Source organism: Hibiscus syriacus, unplaced genomic scaffold (assembly GCF_006381635.1).
Source record: "Hibiscus syriacus cultivar Baekdansim isolate YM2019G1 unplaced genomic scaffold, ASM638163v2 tig00112649_pilon, whole genome shotgun sequence".
Taxonomy (NCBI): Eukaryota; Viridiplantae; Streptophyta; class Magnoliopsida; order Malvales; family Malvaceae; genus Hibiscus; species Hibiscus syriacus.
The window spans coordinates 526,761-544,656 of record NW_024063376.1 but is presented as its reverse complement, the minus strand read 5'-3'; the positions used below and the strand labels follow the sequence as shown (position 1 = coordinate 544,656).

At 28.9% G+C, this 17,896-nt stretch overlaps 2 protein-coding genes across 3 annotated transcripts; one reads left to right on the top strand and one right to left on the bottom strand.

The window, feature by feature from the left end:
• The first annotated feature begins 10,465 nt into the window (after positions 1 to 10,465).
• On the top strand, positions 10,466 to 13,079 carry LOC120182412. 2 transcript variants are annotated; one of them, XM_039187398.1, is made up of 6 exons: positions 10,466 to 10,840; positions 11,714 to 11,840; positions 12,202 to 12,341; positions 12,473 to 12,532; positions 12,608 to 12,676; positions 12,758 to 13,079. In XM_039187398.1, exons 1-6 carry the CDS (start codon positions 10,637 to 10,639, stop codon positions 12,827 to 12,829), a joined length of 672 nt encoding a protein of 223 aa, XP_039043329.1. In that variant the 5' UTR covers positions 10,466 to 10,636; the 3' UTR covers positions 12,830 to 13,079. The 2 variants fall into 2 exon arrangements, with proteins under 2 accessions (XP_039043329.1, XP_039043328.1); XM_039187397.1 differs by having other exon boundaries at positions 10,467 to 10,840; positions 12,470 to 12,532.
• Positions 13,080 to 15,213: 2,134 nt separating this feature from the next.
• LOC120182421 (pathogenesis-related thaumatin-like protein 3.5) lies at positions 15,214 to 16,125 on the bottom strand (the record flags this gene model as incomplete). Its single annotated transcript, XM_039187403.1, has 2 exons — positions 15,214 to 15,933; positions 16,065 to 16,125. Coding segments are annotated over 2 exons (750 nt in total), but the record flags the coding sequence as incomplete, so codon positions are not given.
• Between the last annotated feature and the right edge of the window lie 1,771 nt (positions 16,126 to 17,896).

Sequence of the window (17,896 nt, the reverse complement as noted above, 5' to 3'; positions counted from 1 at the left end):
TTTGCGATCGACTCGTTCGATAAGCACCTGTAAATAAGATAACAATGAAAAGCTTTTAGGGTCCTCCTAACGTGATATATATATATAGCTTCAAAATAAAAATGACTAAATAGTTTGGTCCCAATACTTAATGAATTAATAGTGACAAATTTAGTTAGTCACAAGTATACACTAATGACAATTTATTTGTGAAGTGGTATTGGAACCGCCATGATTTCAAATTTATAAAAAAGGTACTATATTTTATGGTGACAAATAATTGTATAATTAGAATAATGATTAAAAATAATGATTGCTTGATTTGTTTTAAATAATTTTCTATGAAAATAGAATTTGAAGCCAATTTGAACGTTTACTTGTGACAAATTGTAACCATAAATATACATTTGTAGTGATGATTTAGTTGTGAAGTAATTTAAACTATCACAATTATATCATTATAAAAAATCCAGTTGACATTTTTATCTTTCTTAGATTCTGGGTTCAATATTTATTGTAACACCCATTTTTCGTATACGTTACCGTATACGAGTCCAGGATGTAACATAATTCTTTTAATACAATCCTTATTCGAAAATCAATAAAATTTGTTTCTTTATAAAATAATTCAATTATTATCAAGATCTTAAATTATTTCATTTCGATAGCATTAAAAATTCATTTAACTAAAATATCAATCAACTAATCTTTTTTTATAAACAATAACAATAAATACTATCTATCAAAACCAAATTCAAACACAATTATTTTTAAGTATCACAACCATTTAGTATACATATAAACTAGTACTTCCAACGTTCAAAAAGATATCATATTGATTCTGGACCAGATCTAATCTTCAAAAGTTGATGTTGAGCCTAGCTCCTTACTCCGAACGCTCTTCTATTCCTACGTGATAAAATCATCACACGCTAAGTATACACTTAGTGAGGCAATAATAATAATCAGTGAAATACATTGTATATATAAAGAAATAACAATATTCAATGTATCATGATCACTTTACATGTATTACCTTCATGTTACACATATTAACATGAAATAAACAATGTATACAAATTCTTACCAATATACTTTTCGTTTATTCCATAAGCTCATAAGCTTAATCATCTGCTTATAATTATTAACCAATAAACCATAACCCAAATATAAGCTTATGAGAACTTTGGGTACACGAGTCAAATATGCATCAAAGTGGTAATACATATAAGGTCATGCCCACCATATGCACTAAGTGTCCTTTATATACACTATAGTGCTAAATCAAATATGCAGCCTGTTGCTGGACTCTATGACATGCCAACTATACCACTGTCCCTCAATGACCTACTTGGGCATATAGTTTATATTTATTTCATTCATGACATTGTATATCAACATAATTTAACAATGGACAGTTCATACCTGAAATAACATTCATTATATAACATCATAAATAAACTAAGGGTCAATGCATTTTATATTAACTTTTGACATATTTAAAATATGTCAAATATACGATTAATGACATACATATCATGCTAATATAAACAAGGTAGACTCATCACAAGTCTTCCTAATGATGTATAAACATCCATGTATCATGTTATTTATGTATTGCACTCACCTGGAAATGTCTAACTACGAACCTTACTTACCGATTGTAGCTTCACTATTGAACTTTTTCTTTAACTTCAACCTTTCTTTGATCTCGATCTTCATGTTCATCATTTATACATCACATACATTTCAAAGCATATATTAGTATCTTATTAACATAGGCACAATCTAGTAATAAAATTCATAAAAATTCTATCGACACTTATTCGATACTAAATCCATTTTAAAACGTTAATGCTAACCATAATACTTAAAATATAACTTCAATCATCTTATCATTCATGTCAACTCATACTCAATTAATCAATTCAAATTCCACCAATGTAACCAATAAAATAAATTCTTTTAGAATTCATTCTCAATATTTCCAATTTATTAAAAATAGTCCCTTTCCATTAACTTCAATTTCAAGCATCCAAAAACATAATCAAGCATTCTAATCATACATTTAAGCATTACTCTTAAACTTCTAATCCATTTCCACTTCAATTCTAAAATTTCCATATTCTGACAACTTGCACTACCCTAAAAGAATCATTATTCTATATTAATCTACACACTAGAATTTAATTTTGTTTCTCCCGTTTGAAACTAGATTTGAAAATGAATCTAACCATATAAAGAAATCCTTCTAATTCAACTTGTACAATTTTTAGTGAACTTTCTAATCTAATTTCCTGAATCTGTTTTGAGCAAAATCTATTACCCTGTTTGTTTTAAACTAGATTTCAAAATTTCATATCTTTCATTATATAATTCAAAATTGATCCCCGTTTGTTTTAAACAAAAATATATTGACATATGAACACAACGGTATAAAAATCATATCCTAATCATTTTTATAGAATTTATGGTGATTTTTCAAACTTACTATCAAATTTAAAAATTTAAACAGTTTTCATTACTTTGAATCCTTAATTTTTCATTAATTCTTACAACTTGTATCTTGATCCTTCATCATTTTTACTTATTCAAGTCAATCCCAAACATTCCAGCATTGTAAAATATATTCAATTCAATACCTTCACATTTGCATAATTACAATTCAATCCTTTATCTACTAATCCATTCGAATTCAACCATCACACTTTACCAAATTTGCAATTTGATCTTATATCAATATTTTAACTTAAAATTAATCACCCAAATAATAAATTTTAACATTGAATTCTTTTAATTGAATTTTTTTACTTCAATGTCTCACAATTCCCTAAACTTGCAATATAGTCCTTTTACTATCTCAAGGTACCAAATTGATCCAAACTAACTTCCAAAGCATGTAAAACTCATCTAATATGATCTTAGAAAATTTTTGAACATTTTCCCCCTAATATTTCCTCATGGAAGAACCTAATTAAGAAATTAAGGTGTATTTTTCATTCAATTTCAAGCATGAATTCAAGCTTCTATGATTAAATTCATGCAATTCCAATCATCCAAACACCAAATTCAATCAAAATTCAACCAATATCCATGAATCCTAGCTTAGTCAAAACTTATATACGCAAATTCAATAAATTTTACTCATCACATAAGGTTGAAAATTAATCTACAACCTTAATAACATAAAAATCAAGCTTTAAATCACCAAAATCAAACTTGTTCTTCATCCACCCAAATCATAAAATTCATCATCCAAGCATGATTTCCATGAAATAATTATACCAAATGATAGAGAATTTCAAGTAGATTAATTCTCTATCCCAAAAATCAAGTGTTCAAGCTTAAAAATATAAAATAAAAAAGAAAAAGGAAAACTTCTTACTTTAGGAGGAGCTCACGTCGAAGCTTGAAAGATGAAGCCAAACTCTTGAAATTTCTTCATCTTTCTTTAATTAAATAAATGAATTAAAAATTCACTTAATGCAAAATTATCAATTTACCCTTAGAATTTAAATATCTTTACCAATTTACCCTTGAATTTCATGATAATTACTAAATTACCATGCTTTCATCATCCCTTAAATCATCATAGTCAAATATGAACAAAAAAATTCTCATCTTCCAATTTTACCCTTGCAATTTTCCAAAAATTAAAATTTAGACACTTAAATCCAACGGTTCATATTTAACATTGAAAAATTATCTTAAATTCAATGATCCACATTAAATCCTTCAAATTTAAAAAATGGAAATCACATTCTTTACCTTGCCTTATCATCCACTTCAAAATATCTCAAAAATCTAATTCGATTCGATTATCCAGGTTTTTCTCAAACTTCATCGCTTTATAGTTTTAATTCAAAATTCATACGAAAAAGTTGATTCCCACGAAAACGTTATTCTTGGGGTAATCTATTCATTTATGGGACCAAATTACATAACTTTCTAAATTACACTTTGTTCCCTAAATGTTTATGAAGTTTGTACTTTGTCCACTAAACTTTCAAAATTTTCATTTTGGTCACTAGATGAAATTTTGGGGTACTTCATTTATTATGAGTAAAAATTCCCCTTTCTTCTTCCCCTAGGTATATTTATTCAAAAATAAATAAATAAATCTTCTAGTGAATTGTAACTGCTGAGTTTTCTCTTGTGTTGTTTGTCCTTTCTTCTTTTATTTGTTTAACTGACGACAATATTAGTTTTGGTATTGGTTGTTGATTTTTAATATTTATTTTTTTATTTTCTTATATTGTATTTTTATTTTGTAATATTTTATCTTTATGGAACGCTTTCCTTTGCCTTTATGGTAGGCTTTTCTTTACTTTTTGTATGATTTCGATCTTTGTTATTAGTCGTTTGGTCATTTTTTTTCCTTTTAATTTGCTTATGGTTGGATTTGGTCTCGTCTGATTGATCAAGATGACACTTATTCATTATCATGTTGATATTACATGCCTTGAACTCTTAGATTAGATTTGGATATGTGGTTTGTATTAAGATATTTTCATGATGCTTGACTCTGATTTACTATTGTCGGTGGTCTTTCAATAATTTGATTTCCTATTGTGATTTATTTGCTGATGCAATCAGATCTGTTCATATCTATACTTTGTTTGATTTCCTAATTATATATTTAATTTACTATTATAATGATTAACTTTCATTATAATTGCTAATATTTCTTTTTATTAATAAAACTAACTATTTTTAGTTGTATGAAAAAATAAATAAATCTTCTAGTGTTTATCGTCAAAATAATGATTACGAATAGTGGCAATTCACACATTGTAAGTATATAAATAATTCAATTGTTTTTCATTTACATTGCAATTATACATAATAATACACTTAATCATATTTTTTTATTAAGTTAAAGGTGATTATAAAGTAGTATTTGTTTTATATACTCTCAATCATTTGATAATAAACATTCAATCACTTTTATAATCGCTAGTATTCAAATACATGACCTCTAAAAATAATAAAAATTTCTTTAACCACTTAAATAAATTAATTCACACCACTTAATCATATTTTAAACAAATAGAAATAGAAATATTAAATATACATAGCAAATGCTTTGTTTTCTTTTTTTTAATTTTCTTCTGATTTTTTTTTTTGGGAGGTATTCAAAAAAGTCCACCTTGTGATGATTACACATGCCGATATGAACATGTCCCCCTTTCACGACTTGGTTCCTGCATACGCTTAGGCGTGTTTAGCTAAGGGAATATGAAAATGAGATTATTAGGGAATGAAATCTATATTTTTTCTTTTGGTTGGTCGGTAATTTTATTATCAACAATAGATTTTTTTTGGTATATTACAGGGAATAATTATTATTTTATTTTTAGGTATTGTTGGATTATCGGCGTTTTATATTAAGATGCCTTTAATTTTTTTTATTTTCAAAAATATCATTCTTCTGTCATTAAATAATAAAAATTCTACGAATATTAAATTATAAATTTATCCTTAAACTATTTTAGATTTACAAAAAAAATCTATAATTAAAATTTTATATGAAGTTCAGGGTTAAAATAAAATTTGACCATTTCATTAAACCTTTTTATATTTTAATTTTGTAAAAAAATTATATAAATTTTATGAATTTAAAATATTTAAAGAAAATATATAAATATCTTATAGTAATATTATAATAGAATTCAACTTGTTAAAAAATAAATATATAATAAAGATAATTTGGTCAAATATACATTCCAATAATCTTTTATTCATTTAACCAAACATAATCTTACATTCCTGCTAAATCAACTAAACACAAAATACAACATTCCCAGTAATCGTATTCTCTGGTAATCTTTTATTCCCACTGATAATTTTACATTCCGTGAATCAAAGACACCCTTAATGTCATAATTCTATTTATTTATTTATTTATTAGTGATATTACTTTAAATAGGACTCTTAGATTCTTGCCCAAATAATCCAACGGAAGTCACATTTGTCATCTTCAATTATTTATTTGCTAAACTGGAATGTAATCACTTATATTGCACAATTAATATCTTGATCAATTTGTATTCGAAACAATAAATGTGTACCGTTGACGGTTTAAAAAGCTTGAATTTTACTCCAATTCAAAACTTAATTTAGATTTAAATATTGTTTTACTTTTATGCTTAAATTTTAATATGTAAATATGAAAAGTTTTTCTATATTTTCAACTAAATTATTATTATTATTTTCATATTTTCATTTATATTTAAAATTTATAGCTATTTTTTAATATTTAAATTTATATAAGTTTTTTAAATAATTAATCATTGATAATCATGCGATGCAAGTCGGTGAATTGAGGAAAAGAAGGCAAGGGATATCCCATACAGGAAAACACAAACACCGATGACAAGTAGCGCTTGCCCTCTCCAAGTGGCTCTCCCTTATGAATTCTTTGAATTTGAATATTTATGTATGTAAAAAAAATTTGTTTGAAGATTTATTTATTAAAGTCAGATGGTAACTCGAGTCAATTTAGATTAGTAAAGGTAAAGTCTTGGAATGGGAGGACAAAAAAACTATAATTATTAATCGTAATTGTTAGTTGGTATAATTATTATATTTTATAGATTAATTAATTATATCATTAACATTAAATAATTTTGACTAATCAAACTGTTAAAAATATTAATTAATGGTTATAATTACAATTATGAATTTTAATAAATAATTAACCATCAATTAATTGTTAATATATTATACATAATAAATTATATATTTTTAGAGAGATTTAAATTACAAATAAATTATAAATTAAATAAATACAAGATTTTAAACTAAAGATTGAATATATATCATAATATATATGTTTAATAAAAATAAAATGCATCTATATATATATATTCCTATCGTCGATTTGTTTCGAAACTTTCATGTTAGGTTGTATTTGAAAATAATTATAACAAGATAATCGTAGGTTAACTTGTTATCGAACTATTAAGAAATGCTTAACTTGTCGTTTAGCTAAATAATATGGTTAACTGACCATGAAAACCCTAACTTTAGATACATTGAACTTTGTTCGCTAATTCATTTATATCACTGAACTTTTAATTTTCTTTTCATTTATAACATTGAACTTTAATTTTACATTCAAGTATGTCACCATGTCAATAACGAGACAATGATATGACTAACGTTTGTTGACATGACATGCCACACCAAAATGACTTTATTTTGGCGATATTGTTCTAATGTCGACTGGACTGTAGAAGTGTGTCGGTTTTGTCATTAAACTTTTAACAATTTACTTTTTTGGCATTACACTTTTCCATCGTCACTAATAGCCAATTATTACTCATCAATAATAATATTTTACGGTAAAATTGGTACCAAAATGTTCGCATTTTACTCCTCATTCTTCTCATGTGATTATTTTTTTCTCATGAAACTCACTCAAAATTGACAAAATTAAACAAAAAAACTATTTTTAGATGTTTGGAGACTTTCTTAGATTTACGAGATTTAGGATATTTATCTAAAAATTTGAACAATGAAAAGTATTATTTCAAGAAGACGAGAAGTATATCTCAAAATTGGCTTCATAAGATGACCATTGAAAGAAACCGAGTGCCAAAATAGTAAATTACTTAAAAATTTAACGGCAAAACTAATACACCTCTAAAGTTCAGTGTCTACAATGATGCCATCTTAAACATCAGAACAAACACACCCAAAATGATATCATTTTGGGTGACATGTCACATCAACAACAATTATCCTTGTCATCGTCTAGTTAGTAATTTAACGATGAAATGACATAATTGATGTGAAACTAAAATTCAGTGCTATATTTGATAAAATTGAAAGTTCAATGGCATAAGCGAGTTAACAAAGAAAGTTTAGTGGTATTTGAAATAGTTTTTATTATTTTTATTATTTTTGTTTAGAATTTTTTTTAGGTAATGAATAATAAACTATGATATCATGCATACTTTATTGTTCGAACTCAAGACTTTAACGAAGAACAACACTTCTATTTACTACTTAGATCATTTAATGAATTCTTTTTTTATTGTAATCACCCAAATTAATCTTCCTTTTATTATTAAATTATTGGTATTTATTTTCATCTTTGGATGCTTTTAGGAAAAGTTTAAATAATCAATTTTATCATTTTATAAATACTAAAATTATTTAGTCTTTAAATTTTTAGGATAACTTACGGTCATGACCATTTAACCATAGAAGATTTTGAGTTCTTGGAGTGGTCTAGTGATTAAGAGAATTTTGTTCTCCTTTAAAAACCTGGATTTGAGCAAAGTAATCTACACATGGCGTGAGTTTAGATCTAGATTTTTTAAAAAAATTATTGAAGGGCTTTACTTAAAAATTTATAATTTTTTTATTTTGACCACTTATTTTTCAGTTTTGTCAATCATATCACTTAATTATTTGTTAAAATACTCAACCCACTAAAGATTAATTCCTTATGTATAATCATCACACATCATTAATGTACAAAGTGTAAGTGTTTATATAACTGCTATACAAACAGTCTATCTGTAACTAATTACTAACAACTCGTAACTAATTGCAAAATATTATTTCAACACTATTAAAGTATATCAATCAAACCACATGTCGTTAACATTTGACGAAAGAGTTAATGCATTTGTTTATCATATTTGACAAGAGCGAAATGGCAGGTTGCATGGAAAGAGAGCTAGGGAGACCCGGGTAATAGTTGTCTTGGTTAAGTACACAGTAAGTTCTACGATTTCTGTCTCTGATTAGGTCATGAGATTCAATGTAATGCGCGGTGGGGTTTGACTCTTGTATCAATTCTTTGCGTTTTTTTTATGAAATTAACTTATTAAAAAAATGATATATTTTATTAATTTAATCTTAAATTTAATAAATTTAATCTTCTAATCAATGGTATATATTACTGTCTAATCAAACGTAATTTATTAAATTTAATAAATTTTTTTAATAAAAAGGTGACACGTATAACCCTATAATTAAAAGAAAAATAAGTAGAAAAAAAATAGTGTAGGTTTGAAATAAACCTAGGATTGAGATGTGATAAAGGCACACTCCAACCATTGGGCCAAATCTCACGCTTATGACATAGATTCTTAGATTCTAACCTATTCTAGTTAATACAAGAAAAATAAAATATTTAGGTTAATGTAGATTCTAACCTAGGTCATTATGTGAGTACGAAAGCTGTTAAACCATAAAAACAAATTTAATGATTGGATAAATTTTATATATATTTAAATCTTAATTTATACAAGATTAAAAGTAAAAATGAATTTAAAATTTTAATATTTTATGCATAAAATGATTTTAATATTTTACTATTCAAAAAAGTTTTTAATATTTTAAATCTCTAATATATTTGAATCTCTAATATATTTGAGGTGATTATAAATATAATATAGGCTTAAGGGTTATCTTTGTTTTTAGGAGGTCTAATTTATCATTTTCGTTAATATGGTATTTTCGCATCAATTTAACTCTCTAAGTTGTTTAGGAGCATCATCCTAACCCTTGAAGTCTGTTGCTCATTTTGACTAACATAATCGTTAGCCTTATGAGTCTCTGGAATAAGAATTTGGTTAAAATGTTTACTAAATACAACGGTTAGAATATTTTTTAAAATTTCAAGGATTTTTAATCGTTGTGTTTAATAAATATTTTATTATTTATTTTTTAATAAATGCCACACCATCATCAAGTCACATAAGTAATATTGACTGACGTTGAAATTGTTGCGTCCACAAATGTAGAAGACTAATGGTTCTGTTAATCAAAACGGACTTCAAGGATTAAGATGATGTCTCTAAATCTTTGAGGGTTAAATTGATACGGAAATACTATAAGAATAAAAATGATAAATTAAGTCTACTACATAAGCAAAAATAACTCTTAAACCTATATATATATATATATAATTCATTATTCAGATTTAAAAAAATATTTAGTTTAAAGAATGCTTTTGACAAAAAATATGAAAGTAAAGAAAATTATCCAAAAATTAATAATCACATTAAAATGTAACATTAGTGAAAGAAACATGATGTAATGAAATTTAGTGGCAATATTTAATTGTAATTGAATTAACATAAAGCCGCGAAAGAGGCGTGGTAAAAGGTTAGGTTAAAAATGTGAAAGGAGAGCAATTCTGGTGATTTTACTATACCCATGTACTCCATTTTCACTGCCAGTCAAACGGTCAACCCCCACAAAATAAAACCGCTCCTTAAAAAAAAAAAACCCGCTCTTCTTCTCCTCTCTGTAACGAATGATTGACGAGAAAACTCTCATCTCCATACGTGGCATTCTCTAATTGGTCCGTTTCTTTTTGTCGGGATTCCTAGCGACACCAACCAGTAAACAAAACAAGTAACTCTCGTCTTCCTTTCGGTAGAAAAAAGAAACAACTTTGATTTTTGTTTTCTCTCTCTCTCAACTTTATTTCCCCCTTTTTTTTAATACAAAAGTCTCATATTTTTCCGCAGTTTCTCTCTTTCGCTTACGAAAATCGCATCTACGTGTTCACCAATGTATGATCTTTCGATCCAATGTAATTTTGATCCTTAACTTTGTGTTTTTTTACCGAGTTTGACCCACCTGATCGACTCACTGAGTTGGGACTTCTTTTTTGTTGTTGGAGAAACTAATGTTGGAGGGAATGGAGAGTTCCGTCAATGGCGGTGGTTTCTCTCAGTTACAGAGTTGCGGTGACAGTAGCGAAGAAGAGCTATCGGTGTTGCCACGTCACACCAAAGTGGTTGTCACCGGGAATAACCGTACTAAATCGGTTCTCGTTGGTCTTCACGGCGTGGTCAAGAAGGCTGTCGGACTTGGCGGGTGGCATTGGCTGGTAATTCTTTGGAATTGCGGTTTTTTTTTTTAAGTTTTGGCCGGAAAATGGGTTTTTGCGGTTTGATCTGGAAATTGGTTCATAATGTTTATATTATCAAGATTAAGTAAATTCAAAATTTATTTTTCAAAAGGTAATGTGGATTCAATTTGAGGTTTTCAATTATCGAGTAAACCTTTTTGTACATTCCATTCTTCATATTTGATTTTGGTTTGAATCCTTTTTTCTCTGTAACACAATTGAATGCCCTGTTCTATACGATTTATTTTCTATTTACTAAAACTGCAAATTTGGAAATTTCTTGTCTAAATTTTATAGAATTTGATCCGTCTCATTTTATCAAATAAAAATCAATTTTGTATTGGTCACAAGGTGCAAATTTGAGGTTTTCGAGGTGGGTTTTGATTGCATGCAAGTGTTAGCCAATGGATCTGGAATTTTCAAGTGTTTTTCTTAATGTATAGTTGTTATCTGGATCTTTACAATGAATATTGATTTTTTTTCAATTTTTTTTAAGAGAAAAACCCTACTTTTTTTTGTTCTTTGTTTCCCCATTTTTTGTAACTTTCATTTGTGAATCGAATGGTTTATTATGCCATTAATTCATAGTTTGTTGATTAGCTTCAGAGATAGAGCTGGACTTTTTCTCCGACACAGCTGATTTCTTTTGACAAATTCATAGATTTCCCCTTGAATTACATGTATTCAAGACCAAGTTTTTTTAAAAAAAAGACTCTGGATTGGCTAGTGGATTGAAATACAAATTGACAATGCTAATTCTGGCTGACTATTTAGCATTATTTAGTAGATTAGGGTTTTATTTACAGTGCAGCTGATACTAATATTTGTTTGCCTAATTACTAAAAACCACAGGTTCTTACAAATGGCATAGAAGTGAAGCTGCAAAGAAATGCACTCAGCGTAATTGAAGCACCTACTGGTAACGAAGAGGATGATGATCTTGAATTCGAAAACATGCAGTGTAATGAATCAGACATGGGTTAGTTCTTTTCTTTTGAAATTCGCAGTAGTGGAAAAGATATTTCGTTTACTGGTGTCGTCGAGTACTCATGTTGTGTGTAAGACCTCTCTGCCTCGGATGCTAGTGCTATGGTTATCATCCTTATTGGCTTTTGATCTCTAGTTATTACTTAATTTTGTGATCAACCATTCAGGTATATGATTTTGGATGATAATTTCTTTACAGTGAAATGTGGTTGAGCATGGAACATAGGATCCTTTGTGTCTTCACTATAACACTTGCTATTTCTTAGCTTCAATGTATCAATGCTTTTATCTTTGTATCGGTCCCATCATGCTTTTGTTCTTTAATCCTCGTTGTTCTCTGTCTTCATTTCCAGCCTCCGATGACACTCAAAAGTCCCACAGGTCGAGGCATAGAACACATAAATCGACCGGTTCTTCTCACAGGACTACGAGCAGGTCTCTTTCTTGTGACTCGCAGTCTAAGGGGTCTGTTTCCACTACCCGTGGCTCCACGGTAAATAATGACTTTTATTGAGCTTGCATCCGGTTTTTAAGTAAGTTTTGGTTTATTGGAAAACTATGTTAGCTATCTATTCTTTGAATTAATAGTGTTTTATTTTTTTCATTATATTTTCTCTGTAGAATGTTGATCTCAGCAAACTTGAGAAAACTGCTTTATGGAGATATTGGCGACACTTCAATCTTGTAAGTGTTTTCATGGTACATTTATAACAAAAGAAAAGGAAATTGTTTAAATGTCATTGCCTTTTCCATTTCTAGGTGGATGCTATCCCCAATCCATCAAAGGAGCAACTAGTTGATGTTGTTCAAAGGCATTTTGTGTCACAGGTAACTTATTAGCACGAATGAGATCCGACAATTTCCGAACAAACTCTATTTACATGATGTAATTTGTGTCTCTTGGTGTAGCAAATGGATGAGCTGCAGGTCATTGTGGGATTTGTTCAGGCTGCGAAGAGATTGAAGACTGTTTGCAAATGACCCGGATAAGAATGTTGAGTTCGGCCGTCAACGCTAACAGAAACTCGGTATCCCGATATCTTCACTTGGTAGGATGTCTGTAATATATACGGTATTCGTGGCTTGCTTCTTCCTTTTTTGGGTAGATTAGTTGATATGTAGATATGATGTAGAACTTGGTAACAAGACTTGTAAGAAATCACTGAGACTTGCTTGGTTCAATGTACCTCTTGACTTGAAGTGGATTTCTGGAAATGTATATATTCTTCCTTTGTCTACTTGATTATTTTTAATTGAATTGTTGAAGTCGCATGTTTAAAATAAGTGGGCAGACAAATAAGAGTAGGCACAAGTTTATAATGCTTTTTTTTTTAAATAATGAATTTTGATTATAAAGTATTGATGAGAAGAATGAAGGAATAATGAATTGATGAGAATTTTTTTTCAAAGAGTTTCAATCGAATGACCAAATTGAATAAAATACAAAGGTGAGGGAATAAATTGTAAAAATAGATAATTTATAGTCAAAACAGAAGAATTGAAGTTAAATAGGTATTATAAAATGGTAAAAGAGTATCTTGTTCAAATTTGATAAAAAATATACTTAAAACGAAGGAAGAGTTGAAGAAACAAGAGAATCGTCCAAAATTAAGGGATTAAATTGAAAAAGAGAAAATTTGATGTTAAAAAATTGAAGCTACATAGGTATTCTATGGTGGTTGAGGAGTATGTAGTTCAAATTTGATAAAAATGAACTTGAAACTAAGAGGGATTTGTATAAACAAGAAAATTAAAGACCAAATTGTAAAATAATTAAAATATTTATTTAAAGATCAAAATGACGTCATTTTAATTTTTAATTTTTTGGTTATATAAAATTTGAAAATAGGAAATAAACTCAAACACAAAATTTGAATCAAAAATTTGAATTTACTCGACTAACTAAAATAATTTGAATTAACTTAAAATTTAAGAAATCGATTTTTTTATTCGTAAAAGGATAATATTTCAATAAAAAATAAGTAAACTCCTATTTATATATGTTTTATTGAGTCTTTTGACTATTAGAAGTTACACAATGGTCATCCGACTATAGGGTATTGCTTTGTTGAGTCTCTCATCTATTAAAAGTTACAAAATGGTCACTCGACTAATTAGTATGTTCTAACTCATCATTTTCCGTTAAAAATGGATGGCATTCTGAGCTGGATGTTAACTACCGATTAAGATATGAAAAATTTGATATCAGAATCTCAAAAAATATCATATCTCAATCAACGGGTTAGCATCCAACTCAGGTTGTCAAATTTTTAACGAAAAAGGACGAGTTTGGAACATGCTAAATAGTTGGGTGACCATTTGTAACTTTTAATAGTCAGGAGACTCAACAAAGCAGCACATTATAATCGGAGGATCATTTGTAACTTTTAATAGTCGAGTGACTCAACAAAACATCACCCAATAGTCGGGGGACTATTTGTGTACTTTACCCAATAGTTGGGTGACCATTTTGTAACTATTAATAGTGGAGGGACTCAACAAAACTTCACCCAATAGCCGGGGGACTATTTGTGTACTTTACCCAATAGTTGGATCATTTTATAACTTTTAATAGTTGAGGGAATCAACAAAGTAACACACTATAATCAGAGGACCATTTTGTAACTTAATAGTCGAGGGACTCAACAAAACATCAGTCAATAGTCGGGGACTATTTATGTACTTTACCATACATATAAAGAGAATTTGATGTAGATAGAATGCAAAGTTTTGGTATTGATAATCCTCAATTATAAGCTTCTTATTTTTGGTTCATTACAAGTAGGAATACATTTAAGGCGATGTTAGTAATGAAAGAGGCAGGTCTTTTTCTTTTCTTTCTTTTTTTAAAAAAAATTGCTTTTGAATCTAAACCAAAACAAGTACTACAAAAGGGTAAGCAGTTGAATTTGAGTGCCCCACCACCAGCATTTCATGGGAAATAAATTTACCCACTCTAATAAAGTTGGTTTGGTGAATTTGTTTCATAATTAGCATCCAATTTCACTGTTTTTATAGTGTAAAATTAATTATTATTATTAGAATCTATCGAGTAGTTTTCATGATTAAAAAAAATATATTTTTTTAAATTAGATTCAAGCATCTATAGTGCGTATGTGTGTACACATGAAATTTATTAAAAGTGCAACTCAACCACCCCACTAATCACGCAAAGCTTATGGCCCCTTAAATTTCAATTAGATTCATCAACATTGCTTTCAATTTTGTACAAATCATTTAAAAATCATTTATTCTTTACCAATCTTAAATGATAATTCAAACAGATTAAGCCAAAGTTTGTTTTAATGGTAACTGTAACATAAATTAATTCAACCATAAATTTTTATTTTTTAATAATCTGAACACGACATTAATCCAATCAAATATCAGTAATGTTTATGACCCGATTGGGCAAAATGTTATCAAATAATCCGATCCGGAGCAAGTCCTAATGCTAGAGGCATCATCATAAGCATAACTATAAGCTGTGGGGCATGCATTCTTGAACATCTTGGAGTACTGCGTCGGCGAGCAAGTTTGAGGAGTAGCATGATCCCCGGTGCAGCAAAACTCCGGCGTGTTAAACGCTGTGCATGCGCTTTTGCAAGCGACCACCGAGCCCGAATCCATGACCCTTAATTCAACCGGGCAATTTGCATTAAGATCTGCGACACAACCTGCATATTGGCAATCCCCTGAACCACCAATTGCCTCGACTCCCAAGGCAACGTTGTAACCATCCACCAGACTGACATCATAATAGTCCTTGTTATCAGCAGAGCCACCTGCAATGGTGAACTCCACCAAGGTGACGGGTGGCACGCCACCGCCGCTGCACTTCAGTACCCCACCGCAGTCACCGGTTATACATTTGCCAGACCCGGAGTCGTCAAATTTGCAGCCAGTTCGACCCCAGATGCGGCCAGACCAACCGGGTGGAGGTTGTAGCTGGACTGATGAACCAGGTGACAATGAAAAACCACCATTGCCAAGTGCAGCGCCATTTCCGGAGAGATAACCGGGCCACACCGTGAAACTGCAATGGTTTTTGACGGTAAAAACGGCAGCTGAACAAAATATCGTCCCTGAAATTTTTGTTATAATCAGAGTTAAATCAATGTTCTTTGAATAAAAAATGCTGTTAAGCAAATGAAGCCAGATATAAAACTAAACTACAAACCAACACACACATATACATTGAAGGGGATAAATTTACCAAATGACAAGAGGTTGAAAAGGAAAAGAAGAAGACAATGCGTAGGGGAAATGGCCAATATTGTTTAATTTGCGAGGAAGAAGAGGTTGAGACTTGAAATGAATGAAAATAATTTGATGCAGGGAAATGGGAAGTTAATATGGAAAGTTAGGGACCACTTTCACTACCCCATTAATTTTGCTACCAAATAATTGCCATTTATCTTATCTTTCTCGTGAACAAGATTAGATTTTGGGTTATAATTTTTGGATAAAGTACATAAATGGTCTCTTGACTAGATGATGCTTTGTTGAGTCCCCTAACTATTAAAAGTTACAAAATAATCACTCGACTATTCATATGTTCCAAACTCATCCTTTTCCGTTAAAAAGTTAGCGGTTTGTCTGAGCTGAATGTTAACATGCTCACTGGGATACGATAAAAATCTGATCTCAAATTGTTTGAGTTGTATTGTATGGATCAAATATCTGTTTACATTATGCCGTCGAGCTAGTACTTGAAACATTATGTCATCGAGCTAGTGCTTGAAAGCAACAGCGGTGCCAGTAGGCATCATTAAAATGTGATTTTATTATATTCCAATCAGCATATTAGCGTCCAACTCAGACAGTCCTCAAATTTTCAACGAAAAATGACGAGTTTGTAATATATGAATAATTGAGTGACTATTTTGTAACTTTTTGTTTCATTTAGTACGTCACCGTTAAAATCTTAATAGAACTATCTTCTCACTCCTATTTTGGTCACTAAAGTTTATAAATTTTCAATTTAACTTCTCAACTTTTCAAATTACTCATGTTTTAACCACTCTAATTTATTTTATTAATAATTTTTGTAACATGACATTTTTTATATTTTTTATTAATATATAATTAAAATAAAAACTACATTTTAAAGTTAAATGATTAAATTAAAAAAATTAAACTTCAATGACTAAAATAAGATTAAATAGATAGTTGAGTGACGAATGATGTAATTTACCTATAAAAGAAGTGTCATGTTGTAGTAGTTTCGCTAAGGTTTTAAAGGCCAAAATGAAATAAAAAGTAAATGTTAAGTATGATTTTAAAATAAATGAAATTCAGATACCTAAATAAAATAAAACTGATAAAATAGGTACTAAACGTGTAGTTTACCATTATAATAATAGTGATCATCACTCTCACATAATTTTCAAATATGTTAAAATCTGATATACATGGATATCTTAAAATTATACGAAAATATTATTTACACTGTTATAGGTTTATAAACATAAAATAATACTTATATTAAACTATAACATGATATAAGTGTACAAAATGGTCAAAACTTTCATTTTTTTGGTGTCTCATACTAGGTACTATAAGAAGAATAAAATTCTCTTTAACCACTAATGTCACTTAATAAATTTCAAAATTTTCAATATTCAAATTAAAGTTCAAGCGTTATATTTTAGAATAAGAAACTATATGAAAATAACATATAAAATTAATAAATATTATTGATGGAAAAATGAAATTATAGTGATTTTTTATGATTTATTCTTTTTGGATTGGATAAAGAAACGTAAGCGGTAGTTGATGAAAGGAAAAGAGACCAACTGAAAAAGATAATAGAGAGAGTGGTAGCATGCCCCCTTCTCAAGTTTTGAGGAGAAGACTTAACTTTTGAGAGTCTAATTTTATGGAAGGTCAATATTTACATACTCGATGTGTGTTTCATACGTTTGAATTTAACTGTAAGAGGTGATTTAAAAAAAATGATTTGTCAATTATGAAAGTTCAAATTTTTATGAGGTATTTTAGGTCTTCTCCGTTTAAAACAGGTATAGAAGAAAAAAAGATGGCGGT